The sequence below is a fragment of the Molothrus aeneus genome, chromosome 3 (genome assembly GCF_037042795.1).
Source record: "Molothrus aeneus isolate 106 chromosome 3, BPBGC_Maene_1.0, whole genome shotgun sequence".
NCBI lineage: Eukaryota > Metazoa > Chordata > Aves > Passeriformes > Icteridae > Molothrus > Molothrus aeneus.
The window spans coordinates 31,330,004-31,348,524 of record NC_089648.1 but is presented as its reverse complement, the minus strand read 5'-3'; the positions used below and the strand labels follow the sequence as shown (position 1 = coordinate 31,348,524).

At 35.9% G+C, this 18,521-nt stretch overlaps 1 protein-coding gene across 1 annotated transcript in view; it reads left to right on the top strand.

The window, feature by feature from the left end:
* Positions 1–17,451, top strand: part of ADSS2 (adenylosuccinate synthase 2) — a 37,095-nt gene extending 19,644 nt beyond the window's left edge. Inside the window, exons 5-13 of the mRNA XM_066546609.1 lie at positions 713–779; positions 3,764–3,871; positions 4,148–4,229; positions 5,912–6,038; positions 8,806–8,960; positions 9,378–9,502; positions 10,473–10,570; positions 15,159–15,308; positions 16,133–17,451. Coding sequence (XP_066402706.1) covers positions 713–779; positions 3,764–3,871; positions 4,148–4,229; positions 5,912–6,038; positions 8,806–8,960; positions 9,378–9,502; positions 10,473–10,570; positions 15,159–15,308; positions 16,133–16,185 — 965 coding nt within the window. The 3' untranslated portion in view covers positions 16,186–17,451. The remainder of the gene's footprint in view (positions 1–712; positions 780–3,763; positions 3,872–4,147; positions 4,230–5,911; positions 6,039–8,805; positions 8,961–9,377; positions 9,503–10,472; positions 10,571–15,158; positions 15,309–16,132) is intronic.
* Positions 17,452–18,521: the final 1,070 nt, after the last annotated feature.

Below are 18,521 nucleotides of genomic sequence, written 5' to 3'. Positions count from 1 at the left end.
TCTTAGTATTTGACATGAGTCTTGTTCGATTTTGGGGATGTGGGGGGGTGGGGGCGTGGATGTTTGCGTGTCTTTTGAGTTTTGTTGTTCTGTTTTGGTTTTTTGTTTCTTTTATGGTAGACAAAGTACTGATACAAGAGATACTTTGCATAATCTTTATAATTAATAACAATATAATGCTTAAAAACACAGGGGCTTATGAAGTTGACTTCTGTTGACATAGCAGACATTCGTAGGAGCTTTTCTATTTTCAAATGTGTTTTAATTGATGTTGCCTAAAATTGTTTAAGAAATCTGTAAAATGGGTGAGGATGTTAACTTTCAGGTCTCACCTGAAGTTTAGCAGTATGACCTTTCTTTTTTACTGTATCCTATTTCCAGGATTTTTTTTTAACTACATTTTTTCTTCGTTTATCCATACATTCTTTGGGGCCACTACAAAGCCAAAATGGCTTAGTTATTCTGTGGGACATGCATACTCACTTTGCAAATATTCTACAAAATAAACACTTTTTAAAAAGTCTCTGAAAAAACTTAGAACTCTTCCCTGTGAAAAAATGTAAAAGGAAAGAAAAAACTCCTGTTATTTTATTTGCCTTACTTCAGTGTGCATATTTATTTTCCACATTGGTAAACAGAGTTGGTCTGAAGTAATCATTGCTGATATAATTTGTTTCACACATTTTCAACTTAAGTTATTTTATTTTCTTAGTGTTTGATTTTCACCAAGCTGCTGATGGCATCCAAGAACAACAGAGGCAAGAACAAGCAGGAAAGAAGTAGGTGGTTTTATTTTGTCAAACATGGGATGACTTTGTACAAACAGGACTTAATTCATTGAATCTCTGTTTTGCTTGGTCAGTGGGTTAAAAAAAATTATCCATGTGACTCTTGAATGTGGACTATGCAGGGATTATTTTTTACACTTTTATCTTCCAGTGAAAGATTATATGCTTAATTAAAGGGCTCTGTCTTTTTATTCTGCTTTATGAAAAGGTTTCTAGTTGTTAATTTGCTAGTTTCTGCTTCCTAGTGTTTTAATTGTTTACTGGAGGTATTTGTTTCTATATAAATGTATTTCTCTTTATGAATATGAAGAACCCCTTTGGCATCTCCAAATAACTGAAGGTGCATGTAGCTGTTCCCATTGTCTTCTGCAGAATGCTACTGACTTTCTGAAGCTTTCAAAACTTTTAGAAACTATCTTGCTAAGTTTTTAACTTGTGCTTTCCAAGTTGGTCACTAGTTATTGGGGCTGGGGAAAAAGCTGGCAGAATTAACAGTGACCTGTCTACAGCTGGGGAGCAGTGTAGTGCTATGGACTTCTCAAATAACAGTAAACTTAGAAGACCTTCCAAAAAGAGAGATCACATAGATGAAAAGTAATTGGGACATACTCATCTGAAAAATGTTTCATCCATGATAATAAGCTTTAAGAGAGTGTCTGATTTGGGTGTATCTTGCTTCACACAGGTTGAAGCCATTGAGTGAAGATTTGTCAATGATTTTTACAAGGAATCATTTTCACATTTGTCTGCACTGTACCAGCTTTCTTGTTACCTGCTGGTTTAGGATTTAAAAAGCAAACAGAACATATAGATAGATATGGAAGAATATTCTTATTTTAATGAGCTATTATCAGTGTGTATCAGCTATTCATCAATATTTATGGGGCACAAGCTAAAATTGCTATATGACAATATTTACAGTTAAAAACACTGTCAATCAAATCAGTTACTTGAGAGAAGGCATTACTCTATTGGTTATTAAAGATTATTAGGGAAAACCAGATTAAATAGCTTTTAAAAAAACCCAGGAGAAAAGTTACATTCAAAGGAAAAAAACCTTAAGTCACTCTTAAAAGTGCTAAATTTCTTCTTTCTGTGGAGGTCTTGATATTCTACAACATAGAGTTTTCAAGCTTGTTAAAATTACCCTATTTCCTCCTAAATTTTAAGGCTAAACAACTGTAATGAGGAAAGTAGTACTACAGGCTGGCTAAGAACAGGCTATCACAGTCTCTTGTTTGTTGGGGACAAGGAATTAAAATAGTCTGCTGGCATATCTTACTGCAGATTGACTATGTGCTATGGTTGGTGTTAAAATTTTTTTGTGCCTAAGCCTTTGAACTATTACCATTAGAATTACCATTCTAAATGTTCAGTTTATTTTTTTCTTTTAACTGGATGCTTTTGCTTGGTCAAATGTAGCTCAAAAACCATCACCAATAAGGCTCATCATGTAGCTTCCCTTGCAGAAAGGTTATAGAAAAACCTAATACAATCTAATCTAAAAAACTAATACAGTGTATTCTGCTTATACAGTTGTTTTAGCTTCTGTAAGTACAGTCTTCTGACAACTTTTTTATTAATTGGTGTGTCTTAATGAAAGAAAATAAATGGAAACCACCCCTTCTCTCTGTGGAGTGTGTGAATTGGGGTGGAGGCTGGAGGCTAGAGTCAGTTGTTTAAGCCACAGTGTCCTGGTCTGGTTAAATGATACAGTGTGGTGCAAAGTTCATTAGAATGTTGTTTGGTTTTTTTTTGGACTGGAGGTAAACATCACTCCCTGAGTGAGATTACTTGGTATTGAATCTAATTGGAAGAATTGAAGTTTTTTTCCAAGGTATTTTTGAATCTAATCCAAACTGCTAAGGAGTTATATACTTAGTATGAGCTGTATTTCTGTTCACTCACATATCAAGTGATACTCAATAACATAAAGTTTTGATATGACCTGTGCCTCCTACTTTACCTGAAGGCCCTCTTAAACTGAGTTATGGTATGGTATAGAAGAACTATGGGACACTCTGCATATGCAGAATTTATAACTGAAGAAGAGTCTGTGCCTGATTGTGGTGGGGGAAGAACCCAAACCAGTTAAACTAGGTGCATAATTAAGCTTAGCAACATGTAGCACACTTCTGAAAATTTTGCAGACCTGTTCACTTCTCCTTAAAAAGTTACTTAATGTATTGAGCATGATGGGGAAGATATTTGATAATCTGCCTGTGATGAGTACAGCTCCATTTTGATAGCTACTTAGCATGACTCTTGCAGAAGACATTCTCTGAAGTAGCTGTACTTCTCTCACAGTAAAGTCAGTGCAAGCAAATTTTATATCATCAGGACTTAAACTGGAAAAGGCTTTTTGGGGGTAAGGGCAGGTAAGGGTAAGAAAAAGAATTCAGTTTTTCAGAATCAGCTACAGTGGAAAATCTATGCCTGAACTCTTAACATAGAGCATTTTGAGTGTCTCTGTCACTTTTGGATGTTTGGCAGTGTCTTCTGTTTTCCTAGCTCCAGCTGAGGTATTTAGAATGAAATGAAATATTTCTTACACACAAACATAAAATCCATACTCTTTGTCCTGTTGCTTTAGAGAGGACTTTCTTTAGGTTTTCAGGACAGTGTTTTAGGAAGATGTTTATTTAGTTTCGTTCATAATACTGAAGAATGTTTTCTTGACATTTGGTTCCTTAAGTAAAAATTTTAGAATTGTGTAAAAATAAATATATAAGCATTCACTAAAGTACAAAAAATTATTGGTTTAAAAACAGAAGTATGTAGAAGATGAACATATTTGCTTGTATAAACAGATATTCTGACACTAGATTGCATCCTAAAAATATCTTTTGTTTTAAATGCTTGAAGCAAGGTTAAATGCTCACAATTAATGGCATTTCATTTTATGCTAATGATGGAATAGCTTTAGAGAAAAAACACCTTTATATCAATAACTCTTTATTATTATCTTTTCAAAGTCTGGGAACTACCAAAAAAGGAATTGGTCCAGTATATTCTTCAAAGGCAGCTCGAAGTGGACTCAGAATGTGTGATCTTGTTTCTGATTTTGATGACTTTTCTGAGAGGTAATTACTGTACACAGCTGTAAGCAGAGTTTTCAGTTTCTGGATAGTACCCTGTGTAAGAAATTACATCTGGTTCCTGTTAATTTTCTTAATTAAAAGTTCTTTTAAAATAAAAAAAATATAAACTTTTTTATTAAATTATACAATCATAATTATCATAATTCATTGTTTGAAATGGTTAAATTACCGAATAACTGCAGATATGTAATGAGTAAAAATCAAGGGTTGGTGGGAAGAAAACAACAGGAACCTCAGTCAAGCATTTTTGCCTTTCAGGTTCAAAGTCTTAGCCAATCAGTACAAAGCAATATATCCTACCTTAAAAATAGATATTGAAGGGGAATTGGAAAAGCTGAAGGTAAGCCTGCTTCTGTCTCTCTGATTATATAATCACTGTGTGCAGTTAGTGATATGTATGTCCCTTGGCGTGACTGATGCTTGTGCTTGTGTGAGGAGTTAGACTGTGTCATGGGAAACCATGTGTATCAGTGCTGCAGAGCCTGCTGCTATCCTTAAGGACACTCTTGGCCCTGTTTTATGTTTCAAAACTTACTTTCAAGAGAGATACTCAAATTTTAAGAAAAAGGGTTGTATGGGGTGCTATCTTCTTGACTTACTTCTACTCAAACATACAGTCTAGGAGAAAAACCAGGATTGTAGGTGGGGCAAGTATGTTTCGTTGTAAAGCAGAATGTTAAGCCCTTGTCTCAGAAAGTTAAGAATTGAAGTAAATAGTTTTTCTAAGTAATAACTTGTAAAAAAAAATACTGTCTAGCAACACAGAAAAATGGAAATTGATAGTAGCAGAGCTAATGAAGCCTGATTGCCAGCGAACTAGTCCTATGGTTAGTAATGAATTCTGATTTAATGTTTTCCCTGAGGTTGGGACAGTTGAGAGTTTCCTCTCTGGTATTAGGTTTTATTTGCACAGCATCCAAGTTATGTGAAAATCTTGTGAGGTGTCTTACTGTTCTACCCAACCTTTTTATTCGTGCTTCTTGTAGAAACCTGCATGAGATTTTTTTTAACCCTTAAAATGTCAACCAAATATGACATTGTTTAAAACCACTGAGATGTGTGGGGAACAAGGAGGGCACACACAATTACATGATAATTCTTTAAGAAAATCAGGCCAAAGAAATCATCCTTTCTCTACCTTTAATTCTTACAGCTCTGTAGTAGAAAAATTGGAGTTCTTAGCACTTCTGTTTGCTTTACTTTAAGTAAAGCCGGTTGCACATGTGGTGTTGTATTTTTATTAGTTTGTAGGTCTAGAAAACAGTTTCAGTTGATTACTTCATAATGCTGTATAGTTTACTTAAAGCAGTTCAGGATTATGGACTATCTGAAACTCCTTGTTAAGGTGGAAACATCACACATATTTGTAGCTTGAAGAAAATTACTTGTCTTATGCTAATGCACTTGATTCCACTCTGAAAGGCAAAGTGTTACATTTCACGTGGAGTAAATTGTTAAAATGAGAACTTCCATGTGTTCTCATGGAGAAAGGCTGTGTACCAAGTGATAATCTGAACATTATTGGCTTCTTGCATCCAGCTACTCAGTGGCATTCAGGCATTTGATGCTGAATTCCAATAAATAACTTCACTTTTACTTAAAAATTATAGCTCACACTTGTGTGCATTTGTTAGCTGCAGATGGCCAGAAGCTGAACTCCCTACATGCAGGTTTTGGGAGAGACATTTTGAACACTTGGAAATAGAAGACCGAATACAATACAGTGATAATTCTCATGCTTTGAATGTTTCTAAAGCTTTCAGAAGTTTGGATTTTTCTTTCCTCCTTATCCTTCCCCCTTTTTTCTTTCCCCTTAGGGAGGGTGTACATATCTGTTGTGTAAATCTGAATTTCACATTCTTCCTCCCTTTGTTCACATTGTGGCATATTTAACATTTCTTTGTTTGCTTTTCTTCTTCAAAAGGAATATGAGCATTTTTATGAGGGAACAATAGCAATTCTACTCTGGCTGCCTTTATCATAATGAAATTATACTATACAATAGTCTTTTGTGTTATTCAGGGCTACATGGAAAAAGTAAAACCAATGGTAAGGGATGGTGTTTATTTCATGTATGAGGCTTTACATGGACCACCAAAGAAGATCTTAGTTGAAGGTGCAAATGCAGCACTGCTGGACATAGATTTTGGTAGGTATGGTCTTTTTGAGACACATATTGATATACACTTGCATTGTAAAAAAGGAACATTAAATATAAACTCTCCTGTTATAAGCTGTTCTCATGGCAGAAGTTGTTTTTGTTTTGGAAGAACAGCACTCTCTATGACTAGGAAATAATACAGGGGTGGGTGAGTGGGTTGTTAATTAAATTATTTCAAAAAGCTGTAGATTCTCCCAAGAGTAATAATTTGAATGGCATTAAAGATCAAGTAGCTCCTCTTAGAGTGTAGCTATTACTTCAGCATCTCTAAGTTGTAAATGAAATCACTCACTGTTTTTTACATCTGTGGAAATCACTTGAGAATAAAAATGGAGAGCTTTGAGAGGCAAAGCATATATGCAAAATACTGCTTGACATTTGAAAAATCAGCTTGCTTTTTAATGAAGGTCTTTAGATAACACTCAGTTTTCCATTGTTTCACATTGTTGGGAAAAGTGTTGGTAATCTGGATTGCTAATGAGGAAAGACTGAAAAGATTACCCCAATCTATTTGATATTAAAATTATGCAGTTTTTCTTAAAACACTGTAAGTTTTCTAATAAATTAGAAGATTCTAGGTAGCAGAAGCTACCCTTTTTTTTAATGGGAGGATTGTTTGGTTATTACGTTATAACGACAGATAATCTGCCACTCGGTGAGCCTGTGTGATTGGCTCCTGCATTTTGTCACATTTTTCTTCAGTCTCACTGGCCTTGTAACAGCATCATTTTTATTGTTAGGAAGATGCTAACACCTGAAATGGAAACCTATAAGGACTGCTGTAAAACAATTATGAAACTGGCATGCACTCAGCTTTCAACCAATATGAGTTGTGGTATTGGGCATTTTCAAACATACTCAGTCTGAAAGCCTCTTATTTTAAGAGTAAGATGTGTCTTAGATTAGTCTCTGTAAGTACAAGCACCAAACTTTCTCATAATTGAGTATTAGAAGACACATCCTTCTTTTACAAGACAAAAAAAGAGGAAAGAAGTCTTCAGATATACTTGTCACAGGGAAATCTTTGATGCAAAACTGAGATATTTACAAAAAAGTCTATGAAGGGGGGTTGTTTTCTTGTAAATGGTGAGTATTTTGGATTTCATGTAAATAGAAGGTTCAGGCAGTCTGAAACACATCAGGTATATCTATAATACATGCAGAGTTGTTCAGATTAGTTTGATTTTTTTCCTGCGTCTGCTGTGAGAGCCAAACACATGAGAAAATCTGTTCTCCATAGGTAGATACCATCAGTGGATTGGGAACTTGTGTTAACAATAGACAAGCCCTAGTCAAAAGGTTTGGCACTGCCAGTTTGATTATTAATCATTCTGAATGAGGCTGTTGTCTGTGCTTTGTTGCATAGAAATCTTAATATTGAAGTGAGTTTTGTGAATGTGTGTCTATTGGCTGTGAGGATAGTAAATCCCCAGGCTTGCAGTCCATCCCACTTTCCTGGAGCCTATAATGAAGCTCACGTGTGCATTTGTCTGGGAATGGGGGGGCAGGTGTGGGGATATGTGGTTTTCTGTGTTTTTAAGCACAGAGTAATGACAAAGCAATGTAAATATATCAGACTGGGAGGTGAAAGTGAGTAACAACTGTTCATTGACTCTGGTTTTGACATCCACTGGCTATATTCACTTGTAAGTACTAAGAAAAGTTTTACTACTGTGTTCTAAGATTAAAAACTGATTGATTAATGCTTGCAAACTGCTGTTAGGTATCACCTGTAAGCCTGGATCTGTCTCTGGAGTGATTTGAGATACCTGAAGCTAATCTGTGAAATCTCACTGATCAGTCTCTGAAGGATTTTTGACTTTTTGTACAGATGTGTATATTGCTGAAAGAACTGTATTGCTTTTAATTCCTTTTGTCTTGGTTGTTCCTCTCTTACCTATCTCTGATTCATATCAAAAGACGTACAAAAAAAGTCTGACACAACAGGTAGAAGTGTCTTGCTTATGCGCAGTTATAGTGAGGCTGAAGTATTTGTTCACAATTCAGCTGGGGACTGGCATGCTCAGTTTCATTTGCCATACTTAATAATAAAAGGTATAAACCTAAGGATTTTGAGATATTCAAGTCTCTTCTTTGCAGTCCAGGCTGCATTTTAAATGACAGCTGAATATATAACTAGAGACAGACCTGTACTACTAGACTGTATTCCAGTCGTCTTCTTTTTTTAAAGATCTTTTTTCATTTGATTATGCAAACAAAGTTGTTCTTTCCAGAACTCTGCATTTCATTGCAATTTCTTATCCTTATAATGTGCTGATTGGTTTGTAGAGTTTGTATTTTATTTTTCCTCCAAAAATTAAAAACAGTAAATCTCCATTCTCTAAACTTTTAATACTGTTTTCTTAAGAGTCTCCCTTCAAATTTTTGCATCAATTAGTGAGTTTATTTATTTAGTGTAAGAAAGCAAGGCGTGTTTTTCTGGTGTCTTACTCCAGTTTTTTACCTGTATGATCATTCAGAATTGTTATGTAGTACATTTTTACCAGTTGAAGTAGTAAGATTTTTACCTTTTCAAATGAAGGTGGATCAGATAATGTACATACAAAACTAAGAGCTGACTTAATGTGTTCTTGACTGTAAAATACATTTATTGTGTGTTTTGATTTTGAGTGTTGTAAAATCTAGGTAAGTGCAGTGCAAGTACTGTCTCTCACCAGGTTAGACTTTTTTGAAAAAACGGCTTAAACCCAGTCTTTTAATAATTTCCTAAACCAAATGTTTTGGTCTTTAATAGGCACATATCCTTTTGTGACTTCATCAAACTGCACAGTTGGAGGTGTGTGCACAGGACTGGGCATGCCGCCGCAGAACGTGGGGGAAGTGTACGGGGTGGTGAAAGCCTACACAACCAGGGTTGGAATTGGTGCCTTTCCTACAGAACAGGATAACGTGAGTATTGCAGCCTCAGGTGTGACCTGCTGGGTGAAATAACTTGGTGTGTCTTGTCTGAATTTTATTAAGTCAGTGTTAGCAATGGTAAGTGACAATGTGTTTGGATGTCTCAATCTTCTGATTCTAGACTGAGCTTACAGGATTGCCAAACATGATTGCAACTTTCTTAGATATTTCTGTGGAATAGAAGGTTAGAGCAGGAACAAATTTTGCCAAGTTTGCCTAAAAATCGTTCTCTTGAATTAGAAAGAACATTTTGTATTGCTGTCTTCATCCAAGTGGACAGCATTGTGAAAAACTGGGGGAAGGACTTTAAAGGTAATTTACAATGTATGTAAAATGTTAAGTAAACACCTGCATCACGTGTTGCATATCAAAGAAGCCCACATGCTGATGTGTCTTACTCTTTGTTAGGAAATTGGAGAATTGCTGCAACAGAGAGGCAAAGAGTTTGGTGTTACCACTGGTAGGAAGAGAAGATGTGGCTGGCTGGACCTTGTCTCACTCCGATATGTCTATATGATTAATGGATTTACTGCGTGAGTTGTTTGTTGAGCTTTGCTGGCAACTTGACAGAAAATCATGAAATGCTGTAGATTACTGTAAATTGTGCATATACCAGTTAGTAACATTTGCACTGTTAATATTGATCTGTTGATTGTTTTGATATTTTGATAAATTAGCTGTTCCTTGTTTTTCATATCATGAAATATTTTTACATTTGATATTTTCATAGATGTAGATTTTCTCTCCTTTCTTTATGGAGATTTCTTTTGTTAGTTTGTCTTCAAAATAACATAGATGGGAAACCATCAGTATCTCTAGTAGTATGTGTAAGTATTAAAAATACAGATATGTCTTTGGGATGTTAATCAAAATAAAAGATGGGTGCCTGAAACAAACTGGTATAAAATTTCTAGCAGATCAAATAGTGTAAATACATATTTTATTTAAATACTTCTGTTTTTCTTGTTCTTTGTGGGTTTTGTTTTAAATAAGATGTTGCCAGGTATTTGTAGAGCCAGTGTTTGATTATTTTTTTGTCTTTGCTGTAGGACAGGAACATTTGGCAGAGGACAGGAACAGAGACCAACAGGCATTATGCAATGAAATGGTCATCTTAAATGGTTATACCTTAAATGGTTAGGTATCTTGGCAGCACCCTCACCAATTAAAGTTATAACACTTAAAGCTGCAGACAAATTCATTCAATTGGAGAATGCCTGTTCTTTGATTTTTTGGGCATTTTCATGTAGTACTAGATTGAAGGATGCAAGAAAAACTGTGTTTATCCTTTTTTGTTGCTGTTGTCTTGTTTCAGAGGTTGTTTGTTTTTTGGTTTGGGGTGTTTTTTTAAGTCAGACCAGCTAACAGATTAGTGCCATATGAGATATTTTCTTAAAGAAATAAAATTCGTTGGAGGAGTCAATTTTGTTTGATTTTTTTTAACAATGTGATAAGATTCAAGGGGTTTTGGACTTGTTTACCCAGAGTAATGTTTCTTTATAGATTGGCACTTACCAAATTGGACATCTTGGATGTATTTCCAGAAATCAAAGTTGGTGTTGCATACAAACTAGATGGTGAAATCATACCTCATTTTCCTGGTAAGACTGCTTATTTAAAAATTTTAGATTTTGGTGAAATGTAATGTGGTACTTTTAAATGCGTTTGACTTCTACTTGTAAAACTTAAAAGAGCAATATCTTACTTCAGCATCAAGCTATTCATGTCTTCCAGATGCACCAGACATATCTTTTACCACACCAGTACCTGCCCTTAAAAGATACGTGTACCAAATACTGAATTTTGTCTACTAGAAAGATTCAAATAGCTATATATGTTACTACTTGTCCTTTTTATTTTATACAGCCTGCATCACCTTCAAGCTAAATTGGAAGCTTGTTTCATACTCTAAACTTTTATCTTGTTCCACTACTGTATTGATGCCCATTATTAGCAGGCCAGCTCTTCATTTAAGCATGCAATGACCCCCATAAGAGAACTGGTTCTGTTGAAAAGCCTAGTTTTTCTTTTCTTCTGTTACATTTCTAACAGTTCACTTCCCTTTAATGATTCATGGACCAGCCAAAAACCTACAAAAGCTACACAGTGTAAAAGAGGGACAAGGGGTGGGGCAAGAAACTAACAACTAGTGTAGGTGAAAGTAAGAGTATTTCCTAATGCATGACCAATGTACATTAGCTTAGTGTGATAGAAACTGTAGTTCCTGAGGAGGACAGTGTTTGTTTTTACTTGAAGAGTGTACCTAGATTTTACAATATTCAAATACCACAAGCCAGTGTTTTTGTAGATAATGTGTCATGTTCAGTTTGTGATAGTTAGGCATACTGCAGAAAAAAAGGAAGAACATAAAACAGTACTAAAGATTGGGCTTTTTGATATTCATAATGTGCACATATATGCCCATTTTCATTCTAATTGGTACTTGAGCGTTAGAGGCTGGTTACAGGTTACAATTTTTCATGTGATATCATCATCATCATCAGAGAACTTCTTGAGGGTGAGGAGATCAACTATAATAATTGGATACAACTCACAGCAGGATTTATGTAGTACAAAGATGTAATTATGTGTAAAGGAATAAGTGATGATGTGCCACTTGTCCTTGAAAATAGCACATATCTGTTAAGAGTAATTCATTAGGAATTAAAAAAAAATTCTTTTGTTTCTTTGTGTGCTTGTGGGAGTTTTCTAACTGATTTGCTGTCCAAAATCTTCAAACAAAAGTGCTAGTTCCAGTCTGAATGCATGCTGAATGACTTTGATTCAGGAAATGTAGTACTCGTCTTGCATTAAACCACGGAATGCTTTTCCCTTTTTAAGACTCAGATATTACCTGATTGGTACTCATATCAAAACATTAGGGACATTTGTGTTTACCTGAAATGGCCTTTGAACATAATGGAGGTTGCACCTTTGAATTGAGAACTACTCAGTAAGTGCTTTTGCTGTAGCCTGTCGTATGATGTTGTGCTCAAGCCAGGAAAATCTTTTCTGGCAGTCCATCCTTAAAGATGACATAAGCAGGTGGCCATGTTGTACAGTACTAAGATGTCAGTAATTTGTGGGGTTTTTTTCATTTATTGTATGTCTCAGGGCCAGAATCTTTTTAGATAGAACTCTTGAGTTAGCAGACTTTGTTCCCTGTGTACCCCTAGGTAACAGCTGACCTTCAGTCATAGCAGCACAATGTGGCTCTCCTGCCTGTATTTTTCTTTACTGTATGAACAATTAAGAATTCTGGTAGAACTTTAGTAGAAGCTGTTGACATGCTGTCTTCCTTAAAGCATCAGGAAGGAGTTTGAGCTGAGCTTCTGGTAAGCTGGAAGATGCTGTCTCTCACAGTGCCTCTATGTTCCACACTTCTCTTTGCTATACTCCTCAACATTTGGCAGCATTTTCAGCACACATGCTGCAGTTAACCCCTGCCCCTGGCATAAAAAATAAAAGGTAACTTTATTCCCACTTTGTGTTTTGCAGACCATTAGACTGTTTCTGATGTCTGCATTTCTGCATGCTGTGTGCTTGTATAATTTTTTTTTTTTCAAACGTGCCACTGACATTGAAATTTAATTTAGAAGAAAACTAGTCTGGGAAGCTCTCACTGGCAGACTTTGTCTTTCTCTCTCCCCTTCCTACCCTCCCACTGTCTTGGAGATGTTCATGATTTACCCTTCTTGTGAAATGACTGTCTCTAAATTAGAATCACACACAGTACCCACCATCTCAGGAAAAGCATGCCATGTTTCATATTTTGTTCCTTTTTCCACCTGGATTGGAGAATCATATGAGTCTCACTTGGAGTTTTTTAGCTTATCTTTCTGTGTGCATTTCATAATTGCCTCTTAAGCAGGAACCTAAAATGTCTTGTGAATTTATGGCTGCCTTCAGTTGCTGTTACTGAGGCTGTAGTCTTTTGCTGGCCAGTGGTGGGAGTTTATGGAAGACAGAACTTCCTGCTAGCTTTGAGCTAATCAGTTAAAAAAGAATGTGAAAGCTATTGTCTGGTTCTCTAATGCCTCCTGTCCGAGTTCAGACATCAGTTGATTTCAGGACAGAGGGACATAACTTCTAGCTTAGGAGGTTTGAAAACACAGATGCTTAGGAAAATTGGGAGATTACTTTGGACAAGCTTTACTTTCATGCTTGTTTGTTTTTTTTTTTTTTTTTTTGTTTTTTTTCTTACACCTTTTCCGTGGGCATTTATTGTATGTTAAAGAGCTGGCACACTATTCTGGATGCACCTTTGGTCTGACCTACATGACTGTTTTCATGTTCAGTTTCTGGAAATTGCTGGAGGATCTTTCTCTTAAAAAGATTCCAAGGTCCCAAATCTGAGATATTTTTTCTGAGTTGGAAGTAGCATCACAGCACTCTTCAAATTATGATATCATTGTATTTGCTCTGTTATATAGTTAAGCAGTTAAGGAATATTCTGGAAACCCTAAAACCCACTGAGGGAAAAGCTGAGAGAAATCTAGATGGTGACTAGATGTGGTACTACACTGAGCTCAGTTTGTGGCTTGTCTTTACCACACATAATCTTTATCACATCTGCTGGGACAAAATTCTGACTCATTTGAAACATCAAGCGGTGCATCCCTTCTTTTTCTTTTCTCTTGGGGGGGGTAAGGAATCCAGGCTAATGGAAAATTGTAGTCAATATTAGACCGTTCAATACCAAATGCTTTCAGCTTTCTCCCTCTAACCTCAGCAGAGGCTTCAAAGGCCTGTGGACATCCAAGATGAGGTGTTCATTCACTCTGCCTCTTCAGAAAGAGGGGGGCTAGGAACCATCTGCACTGCCTGGAGATCACTTTGTGATTGTGCACTTAGAGTGCCTCTGTTCTGTTGTACAGATCACCTGCACAGCAGACAGCACCTCAGTTGTTATTTCTGACAGTAAAGTGCTTATCCTTGGCTTCTGCAACCAGACATCCTTAATGTGCCTGTCTGTTCTCATTGCCATGAGTATTGGTTCAGGATTCCTTTAACCTGGGAACACCTTGGTCCAAAACTTTGCACATTTCTTTGCTGTTATAGACTTCAAGGACAGCAGAACAGTCTTCTTTCAGCCTTTCTCAAAATGCCTAGTCCATTAAGGCTGTCCTTACAACACTGCTACTGTTGAACTGTTGCCTGCATCAGGACAAATTGTTCAATGTGCTGAGCTTGAGTTTGTTGGCTGCACACATGCTGGAGGGGATTAGTGTGTGGTTTTGTATTTGTACTACTGTACCTCTTGCACCTCATACCCTTTCCTAGGCTGACTAGCTGTCCTGGCAGGAATGACTTAAACTGGGACACAGAGCCTACATAAATTAATTACTATGCCCTCATCTTCATGAAGGCAAGAAGGAATGCCTGACTCCTCCCATTTTAAAATGAATATATTTTGATCATTTTCAGATTTAAGGCCTTTGTTTTGCTGTCCTGTGTCATTCCAAGACTTAATGTTCAGATAATTACTGGAGTGATTCAGTTCCAGAACAGTATGCCTAGCATGTTTTTCAGAACTAGAAATCATCACTGGATTCATAGTTAAAGGACAACATTGTAGCAAGTTACTAAATGAAGGACAAAATATTGCTTCTCTTCTGAGAAGTCGTGGGAACACTTACGGTTCATACATCCTGTGGGACTCCACACTGGTTGATGAATTCATTGCAGAGTTTTGGGGCAAAGGGTCTGTGGGTATTAGAGGTCTGTTAATTCTTAACTACATCTTACGACTGTGTTTAGTAAAAGGTACACTCCTGTGCCATTTTAAAATATATTTTAGCTGCTTGATACTTACAAGCTGGTTCTTAATTCTGCTTTCACAATTCCCTTATGAAGAGGGATCTGGTTCTCAGTATTTGTTCAGAAAAAAAAAAGAACATTTTGGGGAATTATTTCCCTGAAAAGTTGTTTTCTGAACTGAAAAGATTATGGTTTCAGCAAAATATATGCATGTGACTGAGCACTGGAATTCCTAAAGTCTTGAGTCCTGATATTTACTGGATTTTTTTTCCCTTTATGCTTATATTAACAAAATCCCCAACACTTTAGTGGCTGCAGTGTTTGTATTACCCTATGAGCAAACCTCTGTGTAAGAGGTAACACCTCATTAGTGTTTCATGGTAGAGAATATCGATGGACATAAAATTTTTGTTTCTGTTTGCTTCTCAGCCAACCATGAAGTCTTAAACAAAGTAGAGGTTCAGTATAAGACACTCCCAGGATGGGTTACAGACATATCAAATGCCAGGACGTTTGATGATCTGCCTGTGAATGCACAAAACTACGTTCGTTTTATAGAAAAGCAGTTGGGTGTTCCTGGTGAGTAGAACAGATTTTCTTCTTCTTGTCTGGGTTATTCCTGCTCCATGAAACCTGTTTGGTATTTTGGATTAATGAAGACTCAAAATACTGAAAACTAGTTTCTAACTGCTTATTGTGATGTACCTGGTGCCACTGGTGATTATGGTATTACTACTTTTTATTTAGTTGTTGAACTCACAATTTTCAGAAGTTTTAATATACATTCCTTCTCTGGGTTATACTATAGTTGTTGTTCAATTAAGGTTTTTTTTCATAACTTGCTCAAGTGTCTTTTAGACTGGTTATAATTGGGGTTTAGTTTTGCTATGATCATAAAGTCAGTGGCACTATGAGTTATTAATTAGTATGATTAATTATATATGAGAGTAAGTGTGTGTATATATATATATATGTATAAATATATATGAGTATGTATGAGAGTATATATTGAGAATTGAATTATATATGAGAGTATATATATGTTCCTGAACTATACATTTCTCCATGCTCCCTAATAAAGGTGATCCTGTGGTTTCATCCAAAGCTGGGAGTTAGGAGATATGCAAATTTTTACTTATCTGACAGTTTGTAACTATCCTTTATCTTATAATCTGCAGAAGTGATTAATTTATTATGACAGTTTCAAGAATACCTGCTTTTTGAAGTTGTCAGTGTATTCTTTGAGAACAACAGACAAAGTTATCATTTCTTAGTGTGTGAATAGTATATGCTGTGTTTTTCTTCAAAATGTGGTGCTTAAGAAGATGAGTTTGTATCTTAAGATACAATCTACACTTGCTTTGTATTACTTACAATAGAAGTTTGCTTTTTCTCTCCTGCAGTTAAATGGATTGGAGTAGGGAAATCCAGGGAATCAATGATCCAGCTGTTTTAAAGATTTCAGATGCATGGAAGAAAGCACACTCCTCAAAAGACTGCTCATTCTTAAATGCATTAGTAGCCCGCAAAGCAAAGATGTTGGAAAGATAGATTTTTGCATGGGAAGAAATGCTAGAGTTGATACCCCCAGATCAATTGCTACTCCTGAAAGAGACTCTTAACATGAACCTGTATCAATTCCTGTTCAACTGCAATTACCAGGACACTTCTCATTGCTGTTCAAGGTGCCATCAGATTTTTTTTTCCTTACCAACTATTTACTTCATAATGTAATTCCTGTTTGAAAATCTAAGGTAGCATTGCTTTCATGACTGTTTGTCTTTGTTACCCTCTCTCTGCTTTTGGCGGTGTTACTTCCCTGAAATTTTAGACAGTAAAAATAATGCAGTTTTGCACAAATAGTTTTACATCCTCATTGTTTGTATTCCTAAAGCTGTTGTATTCTTAATGACTGGTCTTGTGAGTGATTAAAGAGGGGGAGTCTGATTTTATAATGCTATAAATGCTGTCTAAATTATTGTGTGATCTCTTTTTTAAAAGAAGATGTGATGCCAAGTTGTTATGAATGTCCAGGTTTTTTTAGCTGTATAACACAGGAAACTTACTCTTTGTAACTCACAGAGGATACTCAAGTGTTTACCAGGAAGTGTGCCCAGAAAGTTAGAAAACTGATATTGTAAAAAAGTTCATTTGCAATTATTAAAGAACCATTCTGATTTTGAGTTAAATGTTTTATAATGTTACTCTTTCTTTTCCTGGCATTTTAAACTTTGTGCTTCTTCGCTTCCAAGGCACGTATCTTAAACTCTTCTCCTAATTACATGGGGTTATATTTATATTTTGTGAGAAGTCTAACATTTTGATGCCCTTTTAAATTCCTTTCTTCAGAGTCAATTGAAGATCCTTCTCTGGAGGATTGCCAAAGTGCAGACACTTCTGTATTTATAAGTTGAAGATGCTGTAGAAATAACATGTAATGTATTCCATGTATTTGCTTTGGGTGTGGGGTAAATAACAAGTGTTCACCTCAAGATATCTCACATATTTTGGATTATTGTTGGGAAATGTGGAAATGTTCCAGAACTATTTAAATTTATAACCATTTTTATCTATTCCAAAGAATCGGATTTCTTTTTGCAACAACCCAGTAATTATATTTTCCCTTTGCAGACTATTGAGAGTGACTCTGTTTTTACACACTGTGCTGTGGTGTTCATGTGCTTCTTTTTAACTTCAAATAAAACTTACTTTGTTTCCTAAACCCAAGTTTGTATCAGGGTGGGGCAACAGTTTTAGATTTAGTTTAGCAGATTTTGGCTGCATATAAGAATATATGAATGAATATAAGAAAATTCTAATGCAAAATAAAAGATATGAGGCCTTTTTGTTTGTCTTGAGTGACCACATGTTACCTGAAATGGAATAATTTTTGGACTGTGCTGCTGCTGAGGTGGTTAGCACAATTTTTGTATTCTAAATAGACACAAAATAAAATTGCTTGTTGTAAGAGGAGAGACAGGAGGTTTGAAGGATAAAACTACTGATTTTTAAGGAGCATTTTCTATCGAATTGCTTGCATGTGACAGAGCAGTTACTGAGGTCTGTATTTTACTTCCATAATGTGAGGAAAGAGGTGGATATCACAGAATGCTGGAAAATTGGCAAATACAGTGAGAAACCTTTGTATCAGCATTGCATGTAAAGATCATTCTCATCACCATTAAAAAGCAAGCTGATCTTGCTTTTATTTTTTTTTTTTTTTCCTGGAGAAGATGAAGCTCTAGTTTTGCTGTCAGCCTTGCAGTCCAGGAGAGAGTCATACTATCCCTCCCTAGCTAAAGGACATCTTGAATTGAAAATATTTTCCTAGTTCCCAGATGGAGAGAAGGAGGGCTAGAACTGTGAAATGTAAATTCCAGTGTTTATTTAGAAGGAAAAAAAGTTACTCTTTTCTAGGCAATAGAGGGAATTGATGGTGCAATGTGAACAATAGGTAATAATTACTAAGTGTTCTTGTTCCCTTATAGCTGTAGGAGGCACCAAGGCGATTTGTGCTGTCAGTGAAGCTACCAGCCAAAGACTGTGGGCTTAGCTGGTTCAAGGAGCGAATAAATAAATAAATGAGGGCATGTTTCCTTCTACAGTCAGTGAATAAATAAAACACATCCATGGAGCTGTGTTTCACTTATGCCAAGCAGAGACCTTCAAGGTTTCAGTTTTTTCACTGTTGTAACCCCACTGTACAAACTACCATTGTTTTTCAGTGGAGTAATTCATATTACCAGATGCAGCAGTATTTCTGAGCAATACAGCAGTAGCCTAAAATGATAC